The sequence below is a fragment of the Condylura cristata genome, unplaced genomic scaffold, assembly GCF_000260355.1.
Source record: "Condylura cristata isolate star-nosed mole 26May11 unplaced genomic scaffold, ConCri1.0 scaffold00010, whole genome shotgun sequence".
NCBI classification, from domain to species: domain Eukaryota; kingdom Metazoa; phylum Chordata; class Mammalia; order Eulipotyphla; family Talpidae; genus Condylura; species Condylura cristata.
Window position 1 is genome coordinate 51,479,150 of NW_004567111.1, and position 17,542 is coordinate 51,496,691.

At 44.9% G+C, this 17,542-nt stretch overlaps 1 protein-coding gene across 1 annotated transcript in view; it reads right to left on the reverse strand.

The window, feature by feature from the left end:
• The window catches only part of SERPINE3 (serpin peptidase inhibitor, clade E (nexin, plasminogen activator inhibitor type 1), member 3), a 41,209-nt gene extending 29,926 nt beyond the window's left edge, over positions 1-11,283 (reverse strand). Inside the window, 2 exon segments of the mRNA XM_012723175.1 lie at positions 10,600-10,797; positions 11,118-11,283. Coding sequence (XP_012578629.1) covers positions 10,600-10,797; positions 11,118-11,283 — 364 coding nt within the window.
• Positions 11,284-17,542: the final 6,259 nt, after the last annotated feature.

Consider the following 17,542-nt stretch of genomic DNA (forward strand, 5'->3'; position numbering starts at 1 on the left):
TCTGGGGTTGTACATGACAGTTCTCAGCCATCTCTGCCACTGAAGTTTGCCATGAAAAATACTGCACCTGACCAGTTGAAACCTGGAAACCTAAGAAAGAAGTCCCAGGGGACAGCTAGTATTGGCCAGAGGCCTACACAAGGGAAGTCAGCACACAGATGTTGCAGAATCGAACAAAATGGCAAGTCCTTCCGCAGAAACCATGCAGGTGGGACCAATCCATTCTTCCAGAAAGGAGAAGATTGGCAGGGTCAGCTCTGGGCTTCCTGAGTCACAGCTGATGGGTGGTGCAACTGGGCCTTCATGTTCTTCATAGGTACCCAATACCTGGACTGAAAATGACAAGCAGGCTCTTTCTGCCTTTTAACACCTTTTAGCATAGCATAGTGGAGACAGTGTAAAAACCTGTCCTCAAATAACTGGTTTTTACTAACTGTAGACCTTGGGTACATCACTAAATTGCCCTGAGCTTTAATTATCACTTCTGCAAAATTGGTGTTACAGGATTTATCTCCTGCTGTGGAAATTAAATGAGACAGCTTGTATAGAGTACCTACAATGGTGCCTGAAAAGTAGGAGTAGCCAAAACATCAGGGTCTTGGATTATGTCCTTAGCCCCCCAACTCATCTTTAGAAGGACCACCAAGGCCATTTTCAAGCTCACAGAGGAGGGGGCTTTGAGTGTTACTACGTAACTGGCTAGGATGTGAGTCTTTTCTGTTTTACCCAAAAGAATGTTTCGATGTATCATAATAAAAGGTTGGACATTTAAACAGGGAAAATGGATTTGATTCACAGCGAATTTTTGCCTAACTTGTAAAACGTAATTCACTCAATGTTGTAAGCTGGAGTACAGAAGGTCGAGCTAATGCTCCTTGACCCATATCACATCTCCAGCAAAACCCCCTTTTTAGCATTCTGTTTCCTTTTAGGAATGTGCTTTTGAAAAAATACTTTGTGTACATATATTTTAGATTTATCATATATGATTTCATGTTCCCTAATGTTTTTGAATAAACACTATGCTCTTTTTTTTTTTTTTTTAGAACCATCCACGTGGAGCTAGGTGTTCATCCGACCCCTGCTTCCAACTGGTGGGTGATCTTCTGTGGTGTGTAATGACCAGGTTTTCTTTATTTATTCTCCCTGTGATGAATATGTAGGTTGCCCCCAACTTCTTGCCAGCAGAGTCTTTACACATCCTTCTACTTGCTCTCTTGTGGACCAGTAGGCAATTTCTGTGAAATCACCCCCAGAGAATTTGGGTACCACAGGATATGTATCTATTTAATTTGGCTACCTGACTCCAGAATAAGCTCAGTAAAATCAACCACTTACATCTCACAGGTGTGAGCTCTACAAATACTTGGACCTTCCCTGCTCTCTTGTGTTTCCAGTGCAAAATTGAATCTCATTGTGTCAACCTGTGTTTGGTTGATCACCAAAGCCTCAGCCTGTGCTTGTTATTTTGTGTGTTTTCCATTCTGAAATTACCTGTTTCTAACTTCTCTTTATTTTTCTATTATTGTGGATTTTTTTCTTGTTGATTCACAGTCTGTATATAGTATAAATTCTGGCCAATTTCAGATGTTCCAAATATCTTCTTCTTTTCTGTGCATCATCTATGAACTATTTTCATGACATCTTTTGTTGAAAACAAGTCCTTAATTTTGATGATTCCAACTGTCCTTTTCCATATACTTATAGTATCCCCTTTCTCAAATTGGAGAAAGGGGACACACGTGGGTGTGCCTGTGAGCTCTCTACTCCATTCCAGATGTCCATTTGTCATTATCAAACTCTTTCCATTCCTGTGGGTTTAAACTATATCTTACCACATTCTAAGCAAGTTCCTCCTCATTACTATCCTCTTAAAAATTGATTCAGCTTTCCATCGTCTTTCAATCATTTAAATCAATTAAGATACATTTATTAAGTTCCTAAAAAATCCAACTAAAATCTGATGTTGCTGAATATATAATATATTAAGAATCTATAAAATGCCTTTCCATGTGGGTGGAAATTTCCATGTTTTATACTTTATTGTCTTTTAAAAAAATCAATAGCTTACATTTTAAGGCTTATGTTTCTAGAAAAGTTGAATGGAATGTACAGAGAATTTCCACAAATACCTCTAACAAGCCTCCACCTTCTACATACCAACTTCCCAAATTATTAACAAGTTGCACTGGTGTGATATATTTTTAAAGTTAGTACATTATTAACTAATCTAGTTTAAATTGAGTTTCACTTTTTGTGTTGTATAGTATGGCTTTTGTCATTTGTTTAACGTTATGTATCCATTCTTACAGTAACATTCAGAATAATTTCACTGCCCTAAAAATCCTCTTTTTGTCTATTCATCACCCTCCTCCCCACTACACACACACACACACACACACACACACACACACACACACATGCATGAGCGCACATACATACCCCACTAGCCCATGGCAACCACTAAAATTTTTTCTGTCTCCATAGTTTTGCCTTTTCAAGAATGTCATGTAGTTGAAATCATAATCATTTCAGGTTGGCTTATTTCACTCAGCAATATGCATTTACATTTCCTCCATGCCTTTTTACTAATAAATGATATTCCTTTGTCTGGATGTACCACATTTATCCATTTACTTACTGAAGGACATCGTGGTTGCTTCCAAGTTTTGGCAATGATAAAAAAGGACTTGCAAATATCTAAGCTCAGGAAGACAAATTGCTGAATCATATGATAAGACTGTTTAGCTTTCAAAGTGACTACCATTTTGCCCTCCCACCAGTATTGAAAGAATGATCCTGTTATTTCACATCCTCATCAGCATTTGGTGTTTTCAGTGTGGCTGTTTTTTGCTTGAATTTATGCATCCTTTGTATATTGGGTACAAATTTTTTATCAGGTGTTTTTCAAATATTTTCTCTCAGTCGTGGCTTGTCTTTCAATTCCTGTTTTTGTAAAATGAAAATGTATAGACTGTAAAATGCTAAATATTTTCAAGAGTTAAAGGACAATAGATGATGCATTTAAAGCAGGTTCATATGGTCTGGAAGGTTATAGTGGAGAATAATCCCAAGATTAATTAATCAGAGAGTAACGTGATTGAAAATAGAAGAAAGGCATAGAACTATATTTGAATGTTCTGATTCTTCACACCTTGCTACTTTCTCATTTAATTCTGTAAACTTAGCATTTTGACCTCTGACTAAAGATGTGGCAAAAAAAGTAGATTTGGGACTTTCCCATGTTCTGCTCTTTAGCACCCAAGCTGGGATAACTAGACAGTGAGGCTGTTCAACACCATGCCAGGGTGACTGTTCAGGAATTGGCTGGTGAAGTGAGTGGGGAAATCAACCTAGGTCTGCAGACCTTGGAGGTGGACCCCTTCCCCACCACGAGTGAAACTGTGGCCCTCACTGATTTGCAGTAGTCTTTCCTGGGAGCTTCTCCTTGACCGACAAGGCTTTTTGTAGTGAGCCTTGTAGTGAGTGAGGAGTGAGCCTTCTTGGAGTGAGGAATGAGGAAGCCACTTCCATCTTATCATACTTGGCCTGTGTCCTAGTCAGTTTGGGCTGCCATAACAGACTACCACAACTGGGTGGCTTAAAGAGTCTAATTTATTTCTCACAGTTCTGCAGGCTGCAAAGTCCAAAATTGAGTTGCTAGAAGGTTCAGGTCTGAAGAGAAGCTGCTTCTGGGTTTGTAGACAGCTCCTCCCTTATACTGAATACGATGCAGAAGGGTTTTTCTCTCTCCAGTCTCTTCTGATAATCTTCTTTTCATCCCACCCATTAGGACCTAATTGCCCGGCACATGATTCACCTCCTCATACCATCTTAGTGAGAACATCAGCTTCAGTATACAAATTTGGGGAGGAGAGTAAACATTCAGACCATGGCAGATACTGAGAAGAAACATGTTTGTCTTTCCTAAAGTGGCCTTGATTTCAAAAGGGCCTCTGGCTCAGATAGGAAAACACCAGTGAGTTTCCATGACTTCAATACAGGACTCTGTTGGCCACTGGATGACAGCACTGGACAGCGTGCGGGCAGAGCACCCCACAGCACATATAGCTGCACAGTGAAGGAGCCGGCAAATCACAAGCACACCTGGGGTCCCTGCAGCTGAGGGCTGGACCGGAAGCCCCCAGTCTATGCCACTAGGCTGGATTTCCCATGCAGCCCATGGGAGTCTCTATATTGTGACTTCAAACAAACTCTACTGGAGGAAGGAGCTGGTGCTGAAGGAGAGGGGTTCAGTGTCCCTGGGCACACTCTGGGAGCAGGATGCCTGTGGTCAGGTCAACACAATCAATTCTTATTCTGTGTTCAAACTGCACATTGAAGCAACTTATCACTTCTTTGTGTGTGGGGGGGGGGGAAGAGGAGAGGTAAGCAGTAAGGGGGGCAGGGGAGAGACTAGTAATTAAAATGGCTAAAACATTAGTGAACACCCCCTGGTACATGGTGTGCAGGGACTCATGTTGTGCTCTGGGGACCGAGCTCTCAGAGTGGCTTCAGCTGAGTGGGCACCTCCATCTTCCACCCTGCTGCTGCAACCCCATGGTGATACCCCAAAATGATAACACAGGAGAGCACTTTAAAAATAAAGATAGAATTTCTGGCACACACATTCAGTTAACACAACCCTACAGGAGACCAGGAGGTGAGAGAAGGTGGGGGTGTGTGGGAGACAGATTTTGAAACTTTCTTATTTCTATTTCCAACACAATAGTGACAGTGGTGGTGATAGTGATTGGCTTGGTTGGCAGCATGGCAGAGAGGAGGTGGGTGAAGTCTGCAAGTGCTAGGGAGGGGGCAGTGCAGAAAAAGTCATAACTGCTAGCACTGTTCTAGAATGATTCTGGATGCACAAGCCAGAGACATGTCTTCCGTGAATAGAAGTGGCACAGATAGCATAGATGCAAACAACAGGTTAGGGCTCAGCACTGCAAGCTGGCTGCAGCCAGCGAGTGCGATCCCCACCCCGGAGGTGACCCACATGGAGTGGCAGCCCTCTCCTGACCCGCCCACTGCTCCCCTCAGCAGTGTACTTCGTCGATCTGCCTGTTCTGCTCCCCATTCAGTTTCTGGTGGATTCTCTCACCGCCCCTGAGCCTCTGTACGCCAATTCTGTATGCATAAATAAAGACAAGCCCCCTCCTAAGAGTGCTAGACCTAGCAAGCCAATGGTGAAGGGGTTCAGGTGCTGGACCAAGGACTCTGGGGAGAATCCTTCCTTTCTAGGGGGATGGTGGGTTGGTCTTTAGGATGTTAAAGACATGTTCGTCCTGCAGACCCCTTCACTGAGGTGTGAGGGTAGAGGCGGGTGAGTCAGGGTCACCATAAGGAAACACACCTTGTGGGAAAAATCTTACCTTAATGGCCCACTGCCCCACTCACCCCACCGAGGAAGACCCTCTTGCAAAGGCAAGCAAACTCCACTGTTGATGAAGAAATGAAGAATTTCACTGGTGATTTATTTTGAGGAACTAGACCTTAAGTCCAAAAAGACCCTGAGTTCAGGATGTCAAGCACAAACATCACTTAGCCTTAAGAGGATTCACACATTCATTTCCTTTAACAAGTGTGGCGGTGCCTGTGAGCCAGCAAGAGGGGTGAGGATGGAGAGCATACCCACCATTCCGGGACGGGCTAGTTTCTGCTTTGTCCACCACTCAGCTCCCCCTGCACATCCAGTTGTCTCTGCTGCAGGGGTCTCACCCCTCTCGCCACCTCCTCTCCCAAATACACCCCCACATACACCCCCACATCCGCCCCCACCTGACGCAGGAATCCTGTATAGTTGGCCCATGGTGGACTGAAACCAGCAACCAGCTCAGATCTTGCTGAGGGATAGAGGGAGTTGTCAACACTCACATGGTCTGGCAGCTGAAACCCATGCCTTGTAGGGACACTGGACAATTTGGGCTTACTAAGCTATTGGTCTGCAGATACATGTGCCATGTTGGTTGTGCCACAAATGACATTAGCTGTTCCATCATTGACTCTATAAGTCCTTTGCAAATTACCTCATCAATAAATATATAATTTTCCTATATCATCCCAAACGTGTTCAGGTCTTTGGATAGCAACACATGTTTATCTCCTTTAAAGGTATTAGCCATAGGCCCTCCCTGGTGGTGCAGCGGGTTAAAGCACAGCATTGAGAAGCTAAAGCCACTTCTGCATGAGTTCAATTCCCACCTGCCCCGGAGGTGACCACATGGAATGGCAGACCTCTCCTGACCCGCCCACTGCTCCCCTCAGCAGTGTACTTTGTAGATCTGCCTGTTCTGCTCCCCACTCTGTCTCTGGTGAAGCCTCTTGCCGCCCCTGAGCCTCTGGCCTGTACCCCAGCTCTGTATGCACAAATAAATAAATCTTTAAAAAAAAGGTATTAACCATATGTTTAGAAGTTTAGAAGTAATGGAGTAAACATGTTCACAACTCCAGCTAATTTTTGAGAAAAACATGTTTATAGGCAAAGGAATGTTTTTGATGAAAACTGGTTTATCACTTTTAAGCCCAGCAAACAGATTTTTTTTTTAAAATTCATAACTGTTGCAATGTAAGGTGAGGCCTCCTCCATAAAAATTCAGCTCACATATTACAGAGAATGGAGTACCCTCAACATCTATTGTTTTTTTCAGTAGGTATTTAGATTCATTGGCATTACATAGTACACCTGGCTTCTCATCCTAGAAGCAGGGTCGTGCCATTTTCACTTTGAGCTACAGAAAATACTTAGGTCAATGGTGAGCAGTTGTGTTGGTTTGAGTCTGGATTTTTCTGGGTACAATGCTCCATGAGGATGAGGGGTGTTTTTCTTAGTCACAGCAGTATTCTTAGCTCTGAGAGCAGAATCTGAAATGAGGAAGGTGATCAGTATGCATTTGCAGAATGAATGAATGGGAGAATTATTCTTTTAACAGACACCTATCACTTCCTCACCTCCTCTCTTCCCCATCCCAGGAGTTCAAAAGTCCATAAAGATCTTACTTATGGAGGCAGTATGAATGGAGGCCTACGTGAGGTCACGCACAGCTAGTGCTTAACACACTCAATGAGGGCCCTTCCTCATTCATGGCACAAATGGTTAGAGTGCAGCACTGTGAAGCTAGCCACAGCCACTTCAGCAGGAGTTCGATCCCTGGCCAGGGAGGTGACCCACATGGTGCCACAGACCTCTTGTGTTTCGCCCACTGCTCCCCTCAGCAGTGTACTACTCCAGACTGCCTCTTCTGCTCATTGTTTCTGGTGAACCCCTCACGGCCCCTGTACCTCTGGCCTGTACCCCAGTTCAGTATGCATAAATAAATAAATCTTGAAAAAATAAAAATAATGTGCTTAATGAGGCTTACTTATAATACAATAATAACTGTGATTTTGAGATTTGGACAAATTATCGACCTACTGTCCTCCCATGGACATGCTTAGAAAATTAGCCCCCACACTGTTGGTTTGCTAGCCTGGTTGTTTAAAAGTGCCATAAATTGGGTCGCTCAGAACAACAGAGACCTAGTTTTGGAAGCTGGAAGCCAGAAAGCAAGTGGTCAACAGGGTTGATTTTTTCAAAAGACTGAGGAAGAATCTACTCCCTGCCTCTTTCCTGGCTTTTGGGGTTGTCAGAAGTCTCTAGCGTTCTTTCACTGGTAGATTGCTTTGATTTCCTCCTCTGTGATCACATGCCTTCATATAGAGATGACAGTGATTCTGGATGGAAAGCTTACTTAAATTGAAGATGACTGCATCTTAACTGGAGTGCATCTGCAAAGACCCTAAATAAGATCACAGTCATAGAATTAGGACATGAGGCATATCTTTTTTGGGGACACAATTCAACCCACAGCATCCGCTTATCACACTTATGCTAGAGAATCTGTAATTTTCAGTTTATTCTTTTTTTGCCATTATCCTCTGCCTAAGATGGGTTATGTAATTTCCTCCAAAGCTCAGACATTCATTTCTTTGAACTGCTAGTTCTGTGGTTGAGATGCAAAGGTGGAGGGGTACCTTGTTTTATGTAAGACTTTCACTTTAGTGATAGAGTTTAGTCATTAGTTCAACACACAAATTTTGCGGTCCTGTGGAAGGCTGTGTTGGTCCTGGGATAGAGTCAAGGAAGAGACCATTCCTGTCCTCAAGAACCTGAGTCTGGTGGCAGAGATACAGGTAAAGAGCTAGATTTTAAATGCTGTGCTAGCCCAGAAACTGTAGGGAGCTGGAAGATCAGAGAGGTTGACAGTCACTGCAGGAGAGAAGGAGGTTTGAGGAGAGGCTACTCAAAAGACCTCAGAGGAACAGAGAAGGCTCCCTGGATGCACAGCACGGGCAAAGGCGTGTAGGAGGTACATACCTGGAAGGGCAGGAAGAGCAGCAGTGAGAGGAAGAGAGCTGGAGAGCCTCTGCAGAGAGCACGCATGGAAGGTGGCAAGAAGCTTGGTTGGGGACATGGACTCTGGGTACCAGGAGGGGAGGCACAGGAAGGAAGGCTAGAGGGCCTTAGACTGCTGGCCTAGTCTGGGGCACTAGGTTTCCCAGAGAAACAGAGCCAATAGGAAGTTTCTGCTACATATCTATATCTGATCTACATATGTCTGTTGAAATTTATTAGAAGGAATGGGCTCATGTGGTTACAAAGGCTGAGAAGTCCCAAGATATGCAACTGGCAAGCTGGATACAGCAGATGTGTTCCAGTATCTGAAGGTCTGAGAGCCAAGACTGCTAACTGCGTAAGTTCAAGTCTGAAGGCTGGCAGGATCCAGACCCCAGAAGAGCCAATGTTTCAGTTTCAGTTAGAAGACCCAAGAAAGAATAATATCCTAGCTCAAGTAGTCACACAGGGGGAGTTCCCTCTTGCTCAGCTTTTTCTTTAGCTGATTGGGTGAGGCCCCTCTCATATTGGAGAGTGCAATCTGCTTTACTCAGTCTGTCCATTCAAATACCAATCTCATTCAAAAATAAGTCACAGACACATCCAGAATAAAGTTTGACTAAATTTCTGGATAACCCATGGCCCAGTCAAGTTGATATATAAAATTAATAACAGCAGGATATGGCACAAATTAATTGAGATTAAGATTCTTATTCAGAAACCTGAGGGTCCATTCCCACACCTATGAGGTCTAGGGAACCAATTGCCTGCTGTTTATAAAAAGCTGAGGATGCAAACTGGTTTGAATGGGGCAAACTTGCCTGCAATAGGACGGTAAGTCTGAGAGAAAAGTAACTTAGTGCAGATCTTGGGGAGACTTTTACCCACCAGGAATGGCTGTTCCCAGGCCACTGCTCTGGGAGTCTGGGCTGAGCCAGTTGAGGGCCCTGCTCCTAAATGCCTTGGGAGAGGAAGGACAGCAAAGCCCACCAAAGAGCAGAGTTTGAGCACAGGATATACTTACCAGGGAGGTCTGGCTCTGTATGGAATGCAAATGTATGCAAAATAGCAGGTGGGCCCATGAGCTCTGGCTGTAGTTTCCTACTCTAACAGCAACATTGGACTGATTCCTTGCTGGTCTCTTGGGTTTTGTTTCTCCCAGGGCACTCCCCTGCAGGCCTGGACAGAGAGTATGCATTAGGTTCATTATGGGAGAAAGTTGGGACTGCACAGAAGTGACTGGAGAAGTGGACAATGCTGGGTGGACAAAGCTGGGGAATGGGCTTCAGGGCGGCTGCTTATCTGTTTTCCTTCCTTTTTTTATTTCTTTCATTAAGTAGTTATTTGCTGAGCATCTCCCACAAGCCAAGCACTCCGAGAGGTGAACAGTGACAGCGAGTCCAGCGAGGTCTGGTCAGTGAACAAATAGCATTGATAGCAATGAAATTGCTACTACTTTGATAGAAAAGTGAAGGCATGATGACAGCATTCACTGAGGGCTCCACCCCAGTCTGGGTGCTGGCCAAAGTTGCACAAATGGCAACAATCAAAGCCCCAGTGACTTGACTAATGATTCTTGGGTCTTGCCTGCTGTGCTGTAAAAAGGAGATAGTTAACTGCATCCCAGGGTGAGTTGTGATCAGATACTTACAGAGACTGCACTTTCCTGAACATGTCTCTGACTTTGGGAAAATCCCCAGGGGAATAGAGAGGTCTAATACTGGAATATAGGTTGCTTTCAACAGCATGAACACACAGAGACAAAAACAAGACACAGCTCACAGACACAACACACACATGCACAGCAAAAACAGAGAGTGTCACCTCACCTGGCACTTAGTAAGTGCTCCAGGCTGTAGGGCACAATGAAGGGAATTGTGCAGAAATACCATCCCAGGCACAGACTCCCTTTAGTCCACATATGCAGAAAATCAACTTCAGGAAGATACTATTCTTGATCTCTCCCACCCCCAACTTAAAATTCATATGAAGGGAGGCCTGAAACTAATTAACAAGAAATAATGAATTTGCTTCATCATCTATTATAGTGGCAAGCTGGCACCAACCAGTTCCTCTATGATCCAGGCAGACGGATAAAGGAGAGTCCTGGAGCCCTGTGGCTTATTCAGGCCTTTAATGATCTTTTTATACCATTTGTAGTGAGGCAACCAGGTGAACCAGGTGAAGGGTAGGCAGGGAGGTCTGGGGGCCGTGAAGCGGCAGGCCTCCTAGCTCAGGCCAATCTTTCTCTCTCTGGGTTCCCTGGCATTCTCTTATGGCCTCTTCGGTGGTCTCCTCTGCACTCTGCCCCACAGTCTTCTGCGTCCTGGCCACTGCTGCCACCCTTAAACGCTCAGTCTCCCAGCTCAGCTGTGCCCACTCGCCAGGCCCACACCCAAAACCGGCCCCGCCAATCCGCAAACCTGCAAAGCCAAAAGGGGCAAACATAGATGCTAACGGTCAGAGGGAGCATAAAATCTGATTACTTTCATTTACAAATTAGTCCCCATATTTGTCTTTTTAGCACTGATTTAGGGCTAAGGCACTAGGCTACATGCTGGTGGGGAAAAAAATCAAGATCTGAAGTGTCCATTCAGTTTGAAGAGTCGGGCAGACAGAGCAGTTTGGCACTGATAGCTGTGCTCTCTCTTTCTCTCAGGACTGAGACTCAATGTCTGGGTGGGAGCTGAGCCCCTTTTAGGCAGATCACCAGAGGGAAGACTTGACTTCCTGTACCTGATACCGGCTTTGGGGCTCCAGCGCTCAGCCCCAGAAGCTGCTTGCAGCCATTGAGTCAGTGAGTGGTGGACATTTTTACCGCCAGCACTGGTGGTCCCAGTGGGTCTCAGGCTGCAGGCAGAGGCCGGCAGTGATGGTGGACAACAGCAGTGGTTCTCTGACCATGTCATTTCCGCCCCCCCCCCACCCAGGCCTATAGTCCCTGGACCCCCAAGGGACCAGTTCCAGCCCCGTGGCTCCCTCTAGCGGCAGGCAGTACCGAGGCCTCAGGATTGGGTGCCTGGATTGCGGAAGGGCTCCAGCAGGAGCGAGCTACGAGCTGATTGGTGAATGATACTCTGAGCCACAGGATTGAATAAACGGTCCAAACAGACTTGCAGGTGGGGGCGGGACCCTGAAAGGGGTGAATAGGCAGGCGGGGCACCAGCTTGGGACTGGCCTGCTCCTGGCCTCTGAGGAAAGAAGACAAGCCGAGAAGCTTTGCAGAGGCTGGGCCAACTGCACCTGCCTTCTACCGGCCTCTGACACTCTGACCCCACCTGGACCTGGCGTCTTAAAGAGTTGTTGGTTGTTAGTGTGGGCCAGCAACTGACAAAGAACTGCTAACACTGGCGGTTTAGACATTGCAAGCTCCTAGTGACCAGTGGAGATGGGCACTACTGGCCAGTGCTGCGCGCGGCGTTGATAGGTGTCCGGCACTCTGTGACCTGGTCACATCCCAGAGCTGGTAAGCATTCTTCATGGCCTGGCACCACCTCCCTGCACCGCTGCCACTACGCGCCTGTTCCAGCGTCTGGGGCTGTCTGTCCTGACCTTCAGAGGCTGCTGCAGCGTCATCTAAACAGTCCCGCCAACTGAGCACCTCCAACTGCTGTCAGTTGCACCTTGGCCTGCTGCCTGCTGGCTGCCCCCAGCTCTAGGCCCTTGTTGGTGGGATGGCGCCATCTTGGGAAGCGGCTTTTTGTTTGGGACTTCTGGACACTGACAACACTACATGAGGTGAGGGAGCCAGCCACTTTTGGCCTTAATAACTGTTTTCCCTTTTTGTTAAATAAGCTCCTTTGTTGTGCCCTAAGCCTGAGTGATCTTGCACTGTGCTCACACTCGAAGAACCCATGCCCCGTGCCTGTCCTCTACTGGACAAGGATGGCTATAGCCCTTTATAGCACTCCTTCACTCTGACTCTTGGCTCTCATGTGGTTCCCTTACCTGAATCCCAGTTGTTCAACTGTCCTTGAAATTCCCTTAGGCTAGCCTTCCAAAAATTATTTTTTATTTTTCTAAAATGGGTTTTTATTATTCATAACAAAAGCAATGTTAGCTGATACTCACTGGCCAAGGTGAATTTGCAAGGCAAAAATAATGTACTTTCCATTTTTCTAAAATTATTTATTACGTAGAAGAACTAGGGTGCAGTCCAGAGGCATGGCAGGGGGTGAGAGGATTCACCAGAGACAGAGTGGGGACAGAATAAGTGGATCTACTGAAATACACTGCTGAGGGGAGTTGCAAGCAAGAAGGGAGAGGTCTGCTGGGGCATATGTAGATCAGCTCCCTGGTCAGGGATCGAACTCCCGCCACAGTGCTGGTAGCACTGAGACTTAACCACTAGGCCACCAGGGAGCCCCCAAAAGACTTTTCAAAGCCAACTTTTGATTATTTTGGGAGGTCTAAAGTTGAATTGCACAAATTATGTCCAAATTCTTGGCCTTACAAAATTTGCAATTCTTCCACAATAGCCTCAGCTTGGTCATGGGGTTATTTTTCTAGAGGCCAGGCAGGAAGCTGCCTCTGACAAAGGGGAGCCAAGAGACCTCTGCCACCCCTGCTCTGACAGGGGCATCCTGGCTTCGGCATCAGTGGAGCCTGGTTGTTGCGGGAATGGTTGGGCCTGTGGGTGGGCCAGTGCTGGGTAAAGGGCACAAGGGAGAGAAAGAAACAAGGACGGGCCTGATCCCCACCAGGGGGCTGTCCTGAGAGCGCGTCCTCTGCCAGGACCTGAATTCGAATGTCCTGGGAGCTCAGGTCCAGTTACAAAGACCCCGTGGCATGCTTGTCTGTCTTGCCCTGTTTCTGAAACATTTTCAGAATGTACTGGTCAGAAGGCAATGATAGCCTCTCCCTGGGAACGCAGCAGGAAAACAGAACAACATGTATTCTGGTGCATTGTAAATTTAATTAATTTGCCTGAGAATATTTCAATAGCTTTCTCCTCATATGAATGAAATCCACATGATTTCCAATCTGTTTCTATGGTTTCCGCTCTCCGCTTAGATACATTAATTAGCTTGTCAGTTCATTATGGATGTTGGCATCTTTTTTTCCCTCCTTCAAATCTGAGTCCATATTAATTTAGTTTTGTTTTCAGCAGTGTTTAAAAATAGAGCAAAATTATTTTGACTAGCATACAATCAGGCCTGTAGGCATTTTAGGGGTTTGTCACAGAAGTCTAGATTTTCATTGCTTTTCTTTTCTAAGATGAAGGGTGAGGCTGTGATCCTCTGTTTTACCTTGCAGCGGAGGTGAGTCAGCTTCAATTTTCTCTATAATATTCAGTTTCACTTAAAACCCTTGACTCTTTGGCCTGCCAGGAAATCACATGCTCTAAAAATCATCAGGACTCTCCTGAGAGTTGACTGAGGCAAATGTATCTCTATGAAGGAAAGATTAGTTATGCCCTTTTTCTCTAGTTATTAAAAAGCTTGAAAACCCTACTTCACTTATTCCAAGACCCTGGGGGGTTGTCATTTAATAGGGCTACAAAGAGCTGATGTTTCCATCCATCCCAAGCATTCTCCTTGGGTTGTTCAGCCACACCCCAGCACATCAGTGCTGGGCTTAGCTCCCAGGGGTCACTGAGGGGAGAGGAAGTAAGGGGAGAGGAATTGGTCTGATGTCTCTGGTTCCTTGCCTTATTTTATTCCCAGGATGGAAACACTCAAACCCCAGCCAGATTTTTGGTGCATCTGGGAGAACTTCTAGAAAGTATAGGTACCTGGGCCCCAGCCCAGACCAGCCCATGCAAACTGAATATCTGAGAGTGGAGTCCAGATGTTAGTATATCTTTAATACCTAATGGGCAGCTGGATTTGGAGCATTAACCATTGGGATGTTATGTGTTGGATCGTTGGATTGTTGGATGTTATGTGTTGGATTGTGTACCACCCCCCTCAATGTTGAAGATCTAACTTCCATTAGCTCAGCATGAGCTCATCAGGGTGTTCCTCAACCCAATAGAACTCCTGCCCTTATGAAAAGGGGGCATTTAGGTAGAACATATGCAGGGGGTCTGCCACATGATGAAGGCAGAGAGCTGCTGATGCCTCCACAGGCCTAAACTAGCAAGGATTCTAGGCAAACTACCAGAAACTGGGCGAGAGGCATGGGGCAGATGCTCCCTCAGAATCTTCAGAATGAACCAGCCAGAACCTCGGCCTTGGATTTCTGGATTCTTGAGCAGACAGTACATTTCTCTTCCAAGTCACCCAGTTTGTGTTATAGCAGCCCTAGGGATCTTCACAAGAGATCATCCTATGCATGGGAGGACCAGGGAGCTGCTTTGGGGTCACATTTGGATGTGTGCATACCAGATAGCATCCCTCAGAGACCACCACCTCCCCAGTCCTGGCTCTTGTCCAGAGTGGGCTGCTGTATAAAGCCTGTGCTGGGCGTTGTCTTCTCTGTCCATCATCCCAGCCACACCCGGCCTACTCAGTCCTGTCAGTTCTCTGCTGCCAGTCTCCGGTTTTGCCCTGGAACTAGACCTTTCCTTCACTCCTTAGGAAATAATATCTGAATTCTATGCTCCCTGCTCTAGCTGTTGACTCCAGCAGCTCTTTGTACTGGCTCTACCTACATGCTTTCTCTGTTCCTAAAACCTCAGCAGAGGTTGAGCTCTGGTTTCCCACACACTGGATATTGAACAGGACCCCAAATGCCTGGGGCTCTCCTTCTCTTAGGGACTGGATCTAATATTTGGAGATGAAACATTCTCAAACCTACCATGTTGGTTCTGCCTGTTGGCCCCTGGCTGAGTTTGTTTAAATTTGTCACATAGATCTGAACATAACTTTCTTCTTATGACAAAAAAAAAAAAAATTGTAGTGACTGGTACTGCAAGCTGTATTCTCTGAATTGCTGTCCCTCAGAGAACTCTTCATGAAACCTACATGGGTGAGGAATGGGATGAAACAGAAGCCATTTCTATAAAGGGCTTACCTTATTCATTAACAATAACCAGAATGACAATGAAGTGTCAAAACACCATTTTAGGAAATTCATGACATGAGAAAACTAAGATAACCTGTAATATATTTTTTCAAATATCCAGATAGAAAATAATGAGCTCAGTTTGCCATCTAAATGTTTATGTTTCTAAATTTGGAATAGAAGACTTGTAGCCCTAAAATTTCACTTCATACCTGTTTTTTGTATTGGAACCTCTATCTCCCCATTTGTCTTCAGCTGGGTCTGAGTGGTGACCCCTTATCTGGCATCTGCTTGGGGCCCTGGCTGGATAAGTGGGCCACAGAGATGTACAGTTATGCCTTCCTGACTTTAGGTATTGCCCTCCCACCCCCACCTCAGATTGGTCAATGAGACACAATTCTATCTGCTTTGGTTTGTACAGGCAGGTGTCTGCTTAGACTTCCAAGCCAGCCTGGCTTAAATTCACCTTCTTTCTCCCCCAGGTCACCTGCTGAGGCCTGAGCAGTTTGGTCAAGTTGCCTGCTATAGGACACTGGCATGCAATCAACTTCAGAACCAGCAGGCCACACTCCTACAATTATTTTCTATTTTGGGTCAGATCATCAAACACATACATCTTTTCTTTCTTTCTTTCTTTCTTTTTTTTTTTTAAGATTTATTTATTTGTTCATACAGAACTGGGGTACAGGCCAGAGGCTCAGGGGCAGTGAGAGGCTTCACCAGAGACAGAGTGGGGAGCAGAACAAGCAGATCTACGAAGTACACTGCTGAGGGGAGCAGCGGGCGGGTCAGGAGAGGTCTGCCATGCCATGTGGTCACCTCCGGGGCAGGCGGGAATTGAACTCATGCGGAAGCGGCTTTAGCTTCTCAGTGCTGTGAAGCTAAAAACCCGCTGCGCCACCAGGGAGGGCCAAACATACATCTTTTCATTTTGTGTAGAAGAAGAAATAAAAAAGCAGATTTTATAGACACTTCAAAATGGATAGACATCTATGTGGATTTCTTGGTACCATTTTAGGCAAGCCATTGAATTGCAAAATGAAGAGAGAGAGTGAGAAAGAGAGATTCCTAGGAGTGGAATTGCTGAATTGTATGGTAGCTCCATTTTTAGTAGTTGGAGTCTTCCACACAGTTTTGCATAGTGGTTGGACTATTTTGCATTTCCACTAGCAATGTACAAGTATTCCTTTATCTCCACATATTCACCAGCATTTGTTGTTGCCAGTTTTTTAATATGGGCCATTCTCACTGGGGTGAGGTGGTCTCTCACTGTAGTGTTGATTTGCATTTTCCTGATTATAAGTGACGTTGAAGATTTTTTTTATATACCTGTGGCATTTCTTCTTTGGCAAAGTATCTTTTGCTCTTCTGTCCATTTTTTTTTTTGACTGGATTTTTTGCTTTTATTGGCTTGTGTGAGGTCTTTGTAGATCTTTGAAATCACTCCCTTATCAATTACATGGAATGAAAACATTTCCTCTTACCCAGCAGGGTGTCTCTTTGTTTTTGTTGTTGTCTCTTTTGCTGTACAGAAGTTTTTAGTTTGATGTAGTCTCAGGTGTCTATCTTTTCCTTCACATTCTTTGCATTGGAGGATAAATATTTGAAGATGTTTCTGAGATGTATGCCATGGAATATCTTGCCCATGTTTTCTTCTATTTTATAGTTATATTTATGTTCAAGTATTTTATCCATTTTGAGTTGGTTTTGTGCAGGTACTAGTCTAGTTTCATTCTTTTGCATCAATAGTCCAGTTTTTCCAACACCATCTTTCCTTGTTCCATTTCATAATCTTTGCTCCTTTGTCATAGATTAGTTATCCATATATGTGTGGCTTTATTTCTGTATTTTAGATTTGAGTCCATTGGTCTGTTGTCTGTTTTTGTTCCACTATTACACTGTTTTGATTATTATGGCTTTGTAGGGTAGTTTGAAGTCTGGGAGTACGAGACCTTCATCCTCCTCCTTTTCAGTCAGGAGAGCTTTGGATATTTGAGGGTTTTTGTGATTCCATTTGATTTTTAGCAATATTTGTTCTATTTCTTTGAAGAATGCCATTGAAATTTTTATCACAATTGTGTTGAACTTGTAAATTGCTTTCAGTAGGATGGCCACTTTGATAATGCTAGTTCTTCCAATCCATGAGCAGATGATGTCTTTCCATTTTTTGTGTGTCTTCTATTTCTTTTGATAAGTTTTTTTTTTAAGATTTATTTATTT